The sequence below is a fragment of the Cetorhinus maximus genome, chromosome 4 (genome assembly GCF_964194155.1).
Source record: "Cetorhinus maximus chromosome 4, sCetMax3.hap1.1, whole genome shotgun sequence".
Classification (NCBI taxonomy): Eukaryota; Metazoa; Chordata; class Chondrichthyes; order Lamniformes; family Cetorhinidae; genus Cetorhinus; species Cetorhinus maximus.
The window spans coordinates 102,399,157-102,414,510 of NC_135882.1; the positions used below are offsets into that span (position 1 = coordinate 102,399,157).

Here is a 15,354-nt window from a genome sequence, read left to right on the forward strand (position 1 = left end):
CTGAAAGTTGTTACAAATGCTTCAGCCTTATCTTTTGCACTGATGTGCTGGGCTCCCCCACCATCATTGAGGATGGGGATATTTGTGGAGCCTTCTCCTCCCAGTGAGTTGTTTAATTGTCCACCACCATTCTCGATTGGATGTGGCAGGACTGCAGAGCGCAGATCTGATCCATAATCGCAATCATATCATACCCATTAATATCTATTTGCGCCGTTAATTCATCTACATTATTGAAAATGCTCAGTGCATTCAGATACAGTGCCTTTAGACTTGTCTTTTTAACATTTTTACACACCCTTTTTTGTACTATCGTCCTACTTGCTGCTAGTCCTTGTTTTCTCTACCTTCCATTTTTGCTTTCTACTTTTCTGTCTTTCATTTCTATCTTTGCTTCCCTCTCTTGTGTCTCCCCGCTCAGGTTCCCATCCCCCTGACACCCTAGTTTAAACCATCCCCCACAGTATTAGCGAGTGCCCCTCAGAGGATATTGGTGCTAGTCCTGTTGGGATGCAACCCGTTCAGATTGTACAGGTCCCATCTTCCCAAAATTGGTCCCAATGCCTCAGGAATCAAAATCTCTCCCTCCTGCACCATCTCTACAGCCACATGTTCATCTGATCTATTCTCCTATTCCTGATCTCACTAGTACATGGCACTGGGAGTAATCCTGAGGTTACTACTTTTGAGGTCCTGGTTTTTGATTTATTTCCAGCTCCCTATATTTTGCTTTCAGGACTTGATCCTTCTTTTTACCTATGTTATTGGTACCAATATAGAACACGACCTCTGGCTATTCACCCTCCCCCTTCAGAATGCCCTGCAGCCACTCAGTGACACTCTTGAATCTGGCACCAGGGAGACAAAATACCATCCTCATGTCATGTCTGAAGCCACAGAAACATCTATATGTTTCCCTTAAGATAGAATCCCCTATCATTATTGCTCTCCCAGTCTTTTCTTTCTCCCAGCTCCCTGTGCAGCTGAGCAACTCATGGTGTCACGGACTTGGCTCTGCTGATTCTTTTGAAGCATGAAGCATGAAGCTTTTGTAATGACTAATGCTTCTACTGTACTAAGAGTTAAACTCATTTGGGACAACTTCACAAACCAATATTTTTGGGCGGTCTCAGCAAATCAAAGATCTGCTGTCTCTCTCCAATCTCTCCATTTTACAAGTAAAATCCTTTGTTCTTCTTTGCCAGGCATTAGATCTTAAACCTGTGTTTAGCATTAACATATTGCCTGTTCCCATTGTCCGTCAAGAAAAGCAAGCACCTCATATTCCTTGCATCAATAATTCCAATGATTTATTACAACTTTACAAAAGCATTTCTTGGCATAATATATCTTTCTTTTCTTGCAGGAAGATTGCATTGTGTTAATTTGCTGTAGTAGTCACAGGGCCAGGACTTCCGAGGTGTGGCAATCACAGTCAGGAGGGTGGAGGGGTAGTCGGGAGGGTAGTTGGGAGGTGGGGGGGGTGTTATTTGGGGTGGAGAGAGTAGTCTAGAGGTGTGGGGGTAGTTGGGAAGTTGGGAGGGTAGTCCGTGGGGTTGGGCGGTAGTCTGGGGGGGCGGTGGGGGTTAGTCGGGGTGGGGGAGGGGGTCAGGGCAGTAGTCCAATGTGGGGTTGGGTGGGTGGTGAATAGAATAGTTACCCAGGAGTTAGAAGTGGTTTTAATTCTCCTAACTTTTCCTGGGTAACTATTCTGCTAAGACAGTTGGAACCATCCAAAGCCTCCAATTTAAATCACAGTATTGGATAGTTCCCAATGCAGGGTAATTGTCCATTGGAAGTTTGAACTTCCCACACAATTCTCATGCAGCCCTTGTGTAGTGACTTCCTGGGAGTCCCCCAGCGCATCATCTGGGGTACCTCCTCGGTACAACCCCTTCCCTGTCCCCCCCACCCCGGAGATCAGAAATTATGGGCCATAATCTGTCAAGATTCATCAAATTGAAGATAAACTAATTTGTGGAAGAAATTAAGGACCTAGGCTGTGAGGTGTCAAAATGTGAATGTGAATTACAAGATTTGCAAAATTTGGCATACGTGATAACTGGTTATTATACTCCTGAAAGAATGTCTGATGATTAAGGTGGTGAACACCCATTTGCCTCACTTTCTTTCACTAAATTTTACTGTTATTCAACTAAAAGCTCAGCCAGCTTTGCTGACTTGACATCGTTAAACTTGTTTTGGCATAGCAAGGAGTCCATGAGGTGTTAGAAGTACTCACAGTCACTTCCTTCCACATGACCCATAATGCTGCATTTGATCGCATCTTTCCGGCTATACAACAACTGCATGCTTCGTTTGCCTGATTTCTGACAGCAAAACTTCAACCTAAGCTTCAGCAATATTGAATGCTTGCCTTTTCCTTCCTCAGGTAGTTGCTATTGCGTTTCCTCTTACCAGAGTCGGCTCATGAATTAAATTGACTCATCTCTTTAAGTGAGAAGTTGCTTCTATTCTCTGCCCCCTTCCCAATTTTGCCAGCCAAATGCTTAATTTGGGTACCATCAGAACCGCTCAGCTCCACACCTTATGACAGCCTTGGTCCAAACATGGACAAAAGAACTGAATTCCAGAAATCAGGTGAGAGTGACTGTTCTTGACATCAAGGCAACATTTGACCGAGTGCAGCATCAGGTAGGTAAATACAGAGTGAAATTAAATACTCTCTACTTGCCTGGATGAGGCAGCTCCAACAGAATTCACTTGGCTCGACACCTTCCAGGACAAAGCAGCTTGCTTGATTGATAGCCCATTTACCACCTTAAATGTTCATTTTCTGCACCACCACCACACCATGCCTGCAGTGTGTACCATTTACAAGATGTGCTGCAGAAACTCACCATGGTGACTTTGACAGTACCTCTAGAACTCTGACCTCTACCTCAACCACTTAGAAGAACAATGATAGCAGATATGTGGGAACAACAACATCTCCAAGTTCTGCTCCAAATCATATACCATCCTGACTTGGAAATACATCATCATTGCTCCATCATAGCTGAGTCAAATTCCTGGAACTCCATACCTAACAGCACTGTGGAAGTACTTTCACCACCTGGATTACATCATCACCACCTTCTCAATGGGAGTTAAGAATGGGGATTCCCAGTGAATCCCACATCCCATGAATGAATAAAAAGCAAACCCCATCCCAACTTCTAGCCTATATGGCCTATTGCTGGATCCATTTCAGATCCTTGTTCTGCCCAACGTTATATAAAATAACTAACCCCAAGGTTCTGTTGGGAACAAAATGGAATGGCTACAGCACAAAAGGAAGTCACTTGGCCCATTCTCTGCAAGAGCAATGTAGATAGCCCCACTCCCATGCCCTTCCCCTGCAGTCCTACATTTTTTTCTCTTCAGATGCTTATCAATTCCCTTTTGAAAGCAGCGATTGAATCTGCATCCATCCGTCATTCTCCCTGGCAGTGCAATCCAGATCTGAACTGCTCATTGCTTAAAAGAAGTTTTTCCTCATTTTGCTTTTGGTTCTTTTGCCAATCACATTAAATCTATGTCCTTTGGCTCTCTACCCTTACACCAATGGGAATAAATCTTCTCTGTCGACACCGCACATGAGTTTGAACAACTCAATCAAATTTTGGAGCTGCACCCATCCAGGCAAGGGAAAAAGTATTCCATCACATTCCTGACATCTGTCTTGTAGGTGGAGAGGCTTTGGCGATTCAGGAGGTGAGCTACTGTCCGTAGTATACCCAGCCTCTGACCTGCTCTAGTCAACATGGTATTTATATGGCAAGTCCAGTTGAGTTTCTTGTCAATGATGACTGCTTCGCCAGGATATTGATGATGGACTATTCGATGATGGCAGTAATTAAATGTCATGGAGAGGTGGTTACACTCTCTCTTGTTGGAGATGGCCATTGCCTGGCACAAGTGTAACAAAAAGTTACTTGTAACTTATCGGTAAAGCTTAGATCCTGTCTAAGTCTTGCTGCATGCAAACATTCCTAATTATCTGAGGAATTCCAAAACTGATCTGAACACTGTACATTAATCAATAAACAGCTTCATTACTGATGTTTTGATGGAAGAAAGACCAATGGTGTAGCATCTGAAGATATTCGACTTTTGGACTCTGTCCTGAGGAACTTCTGCAGTGATGTTCTAGGACTAAAATGATTGGCCTCCAGCAAACACAATTTTCCTTTGTGTTACATATGGCCACAGTCAGTGGAGAGCTTCCCCCTGATCACCATTGACTTGAGTTTTACTAGGGCTCCTTTATGCCACACTGATGTCAAGGACAGTCACTCTCACCTAAATTTTAGAATGTAGCGCTTTTGTCCATATTTTAATCAAGGCTTTCGTGACGTCTAGAGCTGAATAGCCCTGACAGAACACAAACTGAGCATGGTGAGCAGGTCATTGGTAAGTGCCACTTATAGCATTGTGCATGACTCCTTCTATCACTTTGCTTATGATTGAAAGTAAGCAGATGGCATTAATTTGCAAACATCTATTGCCGTTGTTAACAAATGTTGGTTTTCTAATTCAGAATATTTTCATTAATCAGGCAACTCAGAACTTATATCTATAGCTTGAGTACCATGAAATTCAAACAGGGCAAATTTGTCCAGTCCCACCAGCAGGACAGACCCAGCAGTGGTGGCGACACAGTGGAATACAGTTGGGAAGGAGTTGCTCTGTGAGTCCTCAACATCGAATCCAGACCCCTTGAAGTCTCATGGCATCAGGTCAAACATGAGGAGGAAACCTCCTGCTGATTACCATGTACTGTACCCCCCGCCCCGCCCTCAGCTGATGAACCAGTGCTCCACCATTTTGAACACCACTTGGAGGAAGCATTGAAGGTGGCAAGGGCACAGAATGTACTCTGGGTAGGGGACTTCAATGTCCATCACCAAGAGTGGCTCAGTAGCACCACTGCTAACCGAACTGCCTGAGTCCTAAAGAACATAACTGCTAGACTGGGTCTGCGACAGGTGGTGAGGGAATCAACAAGAGGGAAAAACATACTTGACCTCATCCTTACCAGCCTCCCTGCTGCAGATGCATTTGTCCATGATAGTATTGGTAGGAATGACCACTGCACAGTCCTTGTGGAGACAAAGTCCCGTCTTCATATTGAGGATACCTTCCACCGTGTTGTGTGGCACTACCACCGTGCTAAATGGGATAGATTTCGAACAGATCTACCAACTCAAGACTGGGCAACCATGAGGCACTGTGGGCCAGCAGCAGCAGAATTGTACTCAGCTACATTCTGCAACCTCGTGGGCTGGCATACTGTCCACTGTACCATTACCACCAAGCCAGGGGATCAATCCTGGTCCAATGAAGCATGCAGGAGGGCATGCCAGGAGCAACGTCAGGAATACCTAAAAATGATGTGTAATTCTAGTGAAGCTGCAACACAGGACTACTTGCATGCGAAACAGCACAAGCAGCAAGTGTTAGACAGAACTAAGCAATCCCACAACCAACGGATCAGACTTAAGCTCTGCAGTCCTGCCATATCCAGTTGTGAATGGTGGCGGACAATTAAACAACTCACTGGAGGAGGAGGCTCCACGTGATATCAAGAAACGGCTGAAGACACTGGGTACTGCTTAGGCTATGGGACCTAAACATGCCGTGCCCCTAGTCAAGCTGTTCCAGTACAGCTACGACACTGGCATCTATCCAGCAATGTGGAAAATTGCCCAGGTATGTCCTGTACACAAGAAGCAGGGCAAATCCAAACCGGCCAATTACTGCCCCATCAGTCTACTCTCGATCATCAGTAAAGTGATGGAAGAGGTCATCAACAGTGCTATCAAGCAGCACTTGCTTAACAATAACCTGCTCACTGACGTTCAGTTTGGGTTCCAACAGGGCCACTCAGCGCCTGATCTCATTACAACCTTGATTCAAATATTAACAAAAGAGCTGAACTTCAGAAGTGAGGGGAGAGTGACTGCCCTTGATTTCAAGGCAGCATTTGACCGAGTGTGGCATCAAGGAGCCCTAGAAAAACTGAAGTCAATAGGAATCAAGAGGAAAGCTCTCCACTGGTTGGAATCATACCCAGCACAAAGAAAGATGGTTGTGGTTGTTGGAGGTCAATCATCTCAGTTCCACAACATCAGTGCAGGAGTTGCTCAGGGTAGTGTCCTAGGCTCAGCCATGTGCAGCTGCTTCATCAATGACCTTTGTTCCATCATGAGGTCAGAAGTGGGGATGTTTGCTGATTGCACAATGTTGAGCACCATTCGCGATGACTCAGATACTGGAGCAGTCCTGCACATTATCCAGGCTTGGGCTTACAAGTGGCAAGTAACATTCGCGCCACACAAGTGACAGCTAATGACCATCTCCAACAAGAGAGAACCTACCCATTGCCCCTTGACATTCAACGGCATCACCATCGCCGCATCCCCCACTATCAACATCTCCTAGGGTTACCATTGACCAGAAACTGAACTAGACCAGCCATATAAATACTATGGCTACAATAGCAGGTCAAAGGTTAGGAATCCTGCGGCGAGTACCTCACCTCCTGACTCCCCAAAGCTTGTCGACCATCTACAAGGCATAAGTCAGAATTGTGATGGAATACTCTCCACTTGCCTGGATGAGTGCAGGGGGTTGAGAATTGGGTGGTTGGTTTGGGGTGTGTCATTGGGGGGTGTCAGGTGGTCAGTCGGAGGGTGTTGGTCAGGGGTTGTTGGATGATCAGTGGATGGGGTTGGTTGGGGGGTTTTAGGTGAGGTGGTCAGTGGTGGGCCAGCTGGTCAGTGGGGGGGGCGGCGGGGGGGCGTCGTGTGGTCGGAGATTTCGTTCGGTGGGTTGGATGGGTGGTTGGGGATATGCAGTTGAGGGGCTGCAGTTGAGGGTTGAAGTCAGAGGGGTTGCAGTCGGGACGGGTTGCGGTTGGAGGAGTGCAGTTGGGGTGTGGGTATGGGCTTCCTGTGAGCGGTCCTGGGGGGGTAGTTGGGAAGTGGGGTAGTCAGGAGATTGGGGTTATCAGGGGGTCCCATGGGGGGTTGGGAAGGTGTGGGGGGTCGAGGGAGTGTAGGGGTGCCATGGGATGGGGGGGAGCAGGATCAGAGACGGTGTGGGGGTGTCCCGTGGGGGGTTGAGGGGTGTGTGGGGGGTGTGGGGGAGTCCTTTAGAAGGTCAGGGGTCCCATAGAGGTCAGGAGGGTGTAGTAGGGAGGATGATGGGGAGCCGGGGGAGGTCAGTACAATAGTTACCCAGAAGCTAGACGTCGTTTTAATTCTTATAACATTTCCTGGGTGACAGACAGTTGGAACTATCCAAAGTTTGTGATTTAATTCGCAATTTTGGATTGTTCCCAGTACAAGACAATTGCCCATCGGAAGTTTGAACTTCTCGGGAAATTGTCATGCAATTCTTCCCTGGGAACTTCCAGGATGGTTCCTCAACCCAACTTTGGGGTACCCCCCAGATACACTGTCCTGGAGCTCGGGGGTTATGGGCCCAAGAATGGCATCAAGGAGTCCTCGCAAAACTGGAGTCAATGGGAATCAGGGGAGAAAATCTCCACTGGGTGGAGTCACATCTAGCACAAAGGAAAATGGCTCCGGTTGTTGAAGGTCAATCGTCTCAGCCCTAGGACATCAATGCCGGAGTTCCTCAGGTTAGTGTCCTAGGCCCAAACATCTTCAGCTGCTTCAACAATAACCTTCCTTCCATCACAAGGTCAGAAGTGGAGATGTTCGCTGATGATTGCACAATGTTCAGTACCATTTGAGAGTCCTCAGATACTGAAGCAGTCCGTATCCATATGCAGCAAGACCTGGACAATATCCAGGCTTGGGCTATTAAGTGGCAAGTAACATTCAAGTCACACAAGTGCTAGGCAATAACCATCTCCAAGAAGAGTGAATCCAACCGTCGCCCCTTGATATTCAATGGCATTACCATTACCACTATCAATATCCTGGGGGTTACCATTGACCAGAAGCTGAACTGGACCAGCCATATAAATACTGTGGCTACAAGAGTAGGTCAAAGGCTGGGAATCCTGTGGCGAGTAACTCACTTTCTGACTCCCCAAAGCTTGTTGACCATCTACAAGGCACAAGCCAGAATTGTAATGGAATACTCTCCACTTGCCTGGATGAGTGTAGCTCCAAAAACACTCAGGAAGCAAGAAGGACAAAGCAGCCCGCTTGATTAGCATCCCATCTAGCTTTGTGAGCATTCATTGCCTCCAAGGCCAATGCACAGTGGCAGCAGTGTGTACCATTTACAAGATGCACTGCAAAAACTCGCCAATCGACAGCACCTTCTAAACCTGCGACCTCCACCACCTAGAAGGACAAGGGCAGCAGATGCATGGAAACACCACCACCTGCAAGTTCCCCCCAAATCACTCACCATCCTGACTTGGAACAATATTGCCATTCTTTTACTGCCACTGGATCAAAATCCTGGAATTCCCTTCCTAACAGCATTGTGGGTCTATCTACACCACATGGACTGCAGTGGTTCCAGAAGGTGGCTCACCACGACCTTCTCAAGGGCAGTTAGGGATGGGCAATCAATGCTGACCTAGCCAGTAACACCCACATCCCGTGAACGAAGGAATAAAATGAAAGGGTAAGAACAGACCTGGGCTGAATAGATTAGAGTCAAAGGTTTGCAGGAAAAATGGTAGCGGAACAATGGGCTACCTTCAAAGAGGTGAGAGTTCGGGCTCAGTCAAGGTATATTCCCTTGAAAGGGAAGGTTAGAGCAAACAAATCCAGAGCTTCCTTGTTAACAAAAGAAATAGAAATTAAAATAAAGAAGAAAAAATGTGTTTATAACAGATGTCAAGTAGAAAGTATAATTGTGAACCAGGCTAAAAGTAGAAGGTTCAGTGGGGAGGTGAAAAAGTAAATAAGAGAAGCAAAGAGGGAATATGAAAAGAGATTGGCAGCCAACATGAAAGTGAATCCCAAAGTCTGCTGTAGGCATGTAAATAGTGAAAAGGTGGTAAAACAAGGAGTAGGGCTGATTAGGGATCAAAAAGGGGATTTATACTTGGAAGCAGGGGTGCAGCTGAGGTATTAAATGAGTACTTTGCATCTGTCTTTACCAAGGAGGAAGATGCTACCCAGGTCATGGTGAAAGACGAGGAAATTCAAATAAGAGAGGACTTTAAAATTGATAAGGAGGAAGTATTGGATAGGCTGTCTGTGCTTAAAGTTAATAAGGCACTAGACTGGACAAGATGCATCCAAGGGTATTGAGGAAAGTGAGAGTGGAAATTGCAGAAGCACTGGCCATAAAATTTCAGTCTTCTTTAGACTCAGGGGTGGTGCAAGAGGACTGGAGAATTGCTAACCTTACACCATTGTTCAAAAAAGAGTGCAAAAGATGAGGCCAGCAACTTAAAGGCCATTCAGTTTAGCTCTGGTGATGGGAAAACTTCTATGGCAGAATCGTCTGTTTGGCGCGTAAAATTATGCACGGTGACATCGGGCGTGCGTCCCGATGTCACCGCGCATCATTCCGATCTTCAGTTCGGCGGGCGCGCACTGGAGTCGGCTGCTCACCCGCCGAACTGTCAAAGGCCTGTTAAGGCCATTAATTAACTAATTAAAGTGATTGTCAGAGCTGTCCGTCCAACCTTAAGGTTGGCGGGCAGGCGAAGAGCCCAGGTGGCCTTCGCATTTTTCGTGTAACCTCATCCACAGGTGGGATGAGGTTTCATGAAGTGTTTATTAATTAAATAAAATGTCTTATGAAAATTCATAAACATGTTCCAGCTCATGTGACAATGTCACATGAGGGGACATGTCTGAGTAATTTTATTTTTTATTTTTTCCAATGTTTTATTAGTAAATTAATCTCTCTGAGGTAGCTCCGTGCCTCAGGGAGATTTTTGCGCTTTTTCACGCGCATGCGCGAAAGAGCGCAAGCCCCGACTCTCCCTCTTCCCCCCACCCCCACAGGTATCACTGAACGCTTCCGGGTGCGCATCACGCTAGTCGGGCCTTAATTGGCCCGCCCACGTAAAATGGCAGCATGCAGCCGATCGCGGGTGGCGATCGGCTCTGCGCCTGCCTACGCTTGCTCCTGACCGGCCCACCCGATGGGGAGAAAATTCCACCCCCCCCCCCCACCCCCGAAACAATAATTTGAGACAAAATTAACAGTCACATGGACAAATGTGGGTTAATTAAGGAAAGCCAGCATGGATTTCTTGAGAGAAAATCTGACTTGCTTGAGTTTTTTGATGAAATAACAAAGAGGGTTGAGGAGGGCAGTGATGCTGTGGTGGTGCACATGGACTTCCAAGGGGCATTTGATACAGTGCCGCACACCAAACTTGTGTGAAAAGATATAGCTCATGGAATAAAAGGGAGAGTAGCAACATGGGCCAGGATTTTCTGGTCGGCAAGCAGGGGGTGGGGCCCACTCACTGACAGGTAAAATGATGACGTCGGGCGGAACTCCTGATGGCAACCCGCCTCATTTCAATTTTCAGGTCGGCGGGGGCTCAGCTGAATCAGCTGTGTGCCTACCAACCTGTCAATGGCCTACTGCGGCCATTAATAAAACAATTTAGATAATTGACAGGGCTGCCCTTCCAACCCTAAGGCTTCAGAGAAAGCATGAGACCTCATCCACGGGCAGGATGAGGTTTCATGTAGGTTTTTAAAAATTTAATAAAAGTTTAACTTAAAGTGATGGACATGTCCCAACTCATGCGACAGTGTCACATGAGGGGACATGTCAGGGAAATTTTATTTTTCCGTTTTTAGCATTTCTAAATGTGGAGCCGATCTCCCTGAAGCAGCACTTAGCTTCTGGGAGACGAGTGCGCTCTTTCGGGTGCATGCACTCTCGGCTCAGGGAATCCCCCCCCACTCTGGCTCTGCACAGGGAGCGCATAGTGCTTCCGTGCAGATTAATTGGCCCGCCCACATAAAATAGCGGCACGCCCCCAATTGGGAGCGCCGATTGGAGGCGCGCCTCCATGCACCCGCTCCTGCACTTCCCCCTCGATGGGGGGAAAATTCTGCCCATGGATACAAAATTGGCTGAGTGACCGGAAACAGAGAGTGGCAATTAATTAATGTTTCTCGGACTGGAGGAAGTTTCGTGTTGGGGTTCCGCAGGAGTCTATGTTAGGACCCTTGCTTCTCCTGATATCCAATACCGACTTAGACCTTGGTTTACAGGGCACAAATTCAAAGTATACTGATGATACAAAACTTGGGAGCATTGTAAGCTGTGAGGAGGATAGTGTAGAAATTCAAAAGGACATGGATAAGTTGGTGGTGTAGGCAGAAAGGTGGCAGATGAAGTTCAATGTAGAGAAATGTGAAGTGATTCATTTTGGTAGAAAGAATATGGACAGGCAATATAAAATAAATGGTACAATTCTAAGGGGGATGCAGGAGCAAAGGGACCTGGGTGTATATGTGCATAAGTCATTGGAGGTGGCAGTACAGGTTGAGAGCATGCACTGTCCTAGGCTTTATAAATAGGGGCATCGAGTACAAGGAAGGTGTGTTGGTCTTGTAGAAGACACTAGTTTGACCTCAGCTGGAGTATTGCATCCAATTTTGGATGCCGCACATTAGGAAGGATATGAAGGCATTGGAGATAGTGCAGAAAAGATTCACGAGAATGGTTCCAGGGATGAGTATCTTGTTACAAAGATATATTGGACAAGTTAGGACTGTTTTCCTTCGAGAAAAGGAGCCTGACAGGAGATTTGATAGAGGTATTCAAAATCATGAGGGGCCCGGACAGAGGAAGAAACTCTTCCCACTTGTGAAAGGATTGAGAACAAGAGAGCACAAAATTAAAGTAATTGGCAAAGGAAGCAAAAATGATATGAGAAAAAGCTTTTTCCCTCAGCGCATGGCTAAGCTCTGGAATGCACTGTCTGAGAGTGTGGTGGAGGCAGGTTCAATCAAAGCATTCAAAAGGGAATTAGGCTGCGATCTAAAAAGGAAGAGTGTGAAGGGAGAAGGTGGGAGAATGGCACGAAGTGAATGCTCATTCGGAGAGCCAATGCAGACGAAGGCCTCCTTCTGCGCTGTAACAGTCCTGTGATTCTGTGATACCCCTGCTGTTCTAATGTCAGTGTAAAGTGAAACTTTTTGTATGAAGTAACTTAAAAGTTGCCTTATTCCCCTTTTACGGGCAGAATTTTTAGGTTGGCGGACGGGCGTGTATCCGACCCGATCGGATACGAAATCGCTCGAGATGATGCTGGGCGAGCGTCCCAACGTCATCCTGTGCTCGCACGATATTTCGGACGGTGGGCACGCGCAAAAGTCAGAAGTGCACCTGCTGACAATTGAGAGGCCATATAGTGTAATTATAGTTGCAATTGTCTCCGATTTTTCATGGTCTGTCCTACCTTACGGTTGGCGGAGACTTTGCATTTTTCATGAAACCTCATCCAAGGGTGGAATGAGGTTTCCGTTGTTAAATTAAAAAAATTAAAAATCTATGGACAGCGTTTTTATCATGTATATGTTCAGCTGACTGATGGTGATGCTTGGACAATTTTCTCCTGATTTTAAAAACTTTATTTAATTATTTTCAAGTCCTCAGTTCCTTGAGGCTGTTCTCTGCCTTCAGGGAGCTTTCATTCGTCACTCACCCCCACCCACGCATACGTCAGCACCCGCTCTCCTCCTGCCCCCACCCCGGCAGCGCTGAGCATTTCAGCGGTGCTTCACGCTGGCTGTCCACTAATTAGCCAGCCGGTGTGAAATCACGGTTGGAGGCCGATCACAGTCAGTGGTCAGCTGCCTGGCCGATCCCGGGCCCACCAATCGCAGCCGCCCACCAACCAAAACATTCTGCCTTACATTTCTGAAGTTAAAAGCTGATTTATTTAGTGGGTTTAAAGATGAGTTACATCCTGATTCTGTTATTCAAAAATCAACAGGAAACGAATTTTTATCTAGGTTGAATAAATTATTTGAAGTTCTGTTTTTAGCAATAATATTCAATACAATGTGCTAATTGTATTTCATGTCTGTTTTTTCCCAATTCAGTCACCTGCACACAGCTATTCTAGCTATGAGTCTCTTAGAAATGAAAGTGTAGGAGGTGGTCCCGAAGATCTGACTGTGAGTAGAGCTATTGAAGATGATGATGACCAGGATGACCATGATGATGTTGAGAAGATTATTGACTCAGATGGAGCAGAATCTGAGCGCCTTAAAGCTTTTAATGTAAGTGACAGCTGAGTTTTCATTCTGTATGCACCAGAAACCTCTCCACAACAGTAAACATGACTTTTTTTGTAAGTGATAGACCATTTGTAATACCAAGTAATTTTTTCACACTTTTAGTTGAACCATTGCAATTGTAGCATGGAAATATACTCTTCTCTTTTGAATACTTATCTAGTTTTATTTTAAAATCAAGCTTCTGCCTTATTAGTTACTTCTGGTACAACATTCCATATTCTAATAATCTTGTGAAAATATTTCTTTAAACTCTTCCTTTATACTTCTAGTGATAATCCTCAGTGCGTGTTTCCTTAGTACTGACCAACTAATCGGTGGAAGCAAACTTTCACAATCAACAATCAATTAATCGGTGGAAACGGTCTTTCACTATTTACCATCTCAGAAGCTTTCATAATTGTGAAAACTTCTGTTAGGCTCCTGATTAACTTTCTCCATTCTAATGAAAAACACAATTTTCAAGCCTTTCTTCATAATTATAACATCTAAGCCCTGATATAATTTTAACCAATCTTCATTGCATGCTTTCCATGGTGATAATATCCTTCCAATAAAGGGATGAAATGAACTTCACACAATAATACCAATTCTGGACTAATAAATGTTACATACAAATAGAACATAACTTTATTGCTTTAGTGTTCAGTGACCCGAATATATAACCCAGAACTTTATTTGCCGCCTTTGTTGCTGTTTCTATCTGTACCCCAATCTTTAAAGATTCTGATATACAATTATGGAAAAAGATGACAAGCATATATAGTGCAAATTCATAAAATGTAGCCTTCACATTTAGCTTTCAGACTCTGGCAAAAAAAAAATTTCACTGCACTATTGTGTGGTGAGCTGTGTTTGCATCTGTCTTTAATGATAGTAAAACACAGGAGCGTACATCAAAATGTTATCCAACCAGGACAAAAAGCATTTTACCTGAATGTCTTCTTGCTTTTCAATTGCTAGACAGCGAAAGGTCTGGCTTAGGAAGGACGTGTTGTTGGATCTGATGCTGGGGAATGATGTGGGACAAATGGGCCAAGTGTGTAAAAGCGATCAGTGTATCGTAAGGTTTAGATTAGTAATGGAGAGGAACAAAGATAAATCTAAGTAGATCTTCTAAATTGGGAGAGGGCTAACTTCAATGGATGAGAGGGGACCTAAGCAAAGTAAAATGGAATCAACTTTTGCCATGAAAAACTATAACAGAACAGTGGTTGAAGAGATTTTTCAGATAGGTACATTCAAACAAGACAGCAATTCAGGAGAACCAAAGCCAGGACTCAGTGGATGATGAGGGAAATGGAGAAAATGATTAAATTAAAAGTCGTATGAAACATGTCAGGTAAATTCTTCAAGCAAGAATCAGGCCATATGCATTAAGTTGAAAGGGGAATTGAAGAGGAAAATATGACTGTCAAAGAGAGAATATGAGAAAGCATGGCCGTTAATATAAAAAATAACCCAAAAATATTCTACCAGCATGTAAATGGTATGCAGATAGTAAAAGGTAGGGTGGAGCCTATTAGAGACCAAAAAGGTGATATACATTTAGAGGTTCAGGGCAAGGTCAGAATACTTAATGAATGCTTTGCATCGGTGTTTACTAAAGAAGAGATTGCTGGCAAAATACTGATAGAAGCAGATGATAGAAGTAATGGATGAGTGGAAATTGATGGATAGGATGTACTGGAAAGGCTGGCTATGCTTGGAATAGATAAGTCACCTGGTCTGGATGGCTTGCATCCCAAGTTGCTAAGGGAAATGGGAATGGAGATGGTTTGCCATATTTTCCTTAGGTACGGGGGAGTTCCAAAGGATTGCAAAGTGGCAATTGTGACACCCTTGTTCAAGAAAGGGTGTAAGCACACTCCTAGTATCAGGCCAGTCTGTTTAGTGGTGGATAAAGTTTGAGAAACAATAATCAAGGAAAGAATTAAAGGCACGCGGAGAAGTTTGAATTAATTAAGGAGAGCCAGTGCAGATTTGTAAAAGGCAGATTTTGTTTGAATAATCTATTCAAGTAAAGCTCTAGTAAAGCTCTGGTTAGCCCAGAATAATAGATCAATAGATTTCTAAATAGTTAAGACATTAAGGGATATGGAGATAGTACAGGAAAATGGTGTTGAGGTAG

The 15,354-nt window shown here is 44.9% G+C and overlaps 1 protein-coding gene across 3 annotated transcripts in view; it reads left to right on the plus strand.

Annotated features, from left to right (window-relative positions):
• LOC144679793 (nucleolar protein 4-like) overlaps nt 1–15,354 on the plus strand; it is a 549,252-nt gene that overhangs the window by 429,185 nt on the left and 104,713 nt on the right. For 2 of the 3 annotated variants that reach the window (XM_078540571.1, XM_078540573.1), the window contains exon 7: nt 13,029–13,208. The exons of the other annotated variant lie outside the window; for it this stretch is intronic. In XM_078540571.1, coding sequence (XP_078396697.1) covers nt 13,029–13,208 — 180 coding nt within the window. The remainder of the gene's footprint in view (nt 1–13,028; nt 13,209–15,354) is intronic. 3 annotated transcript variants of the gene reach the window in all.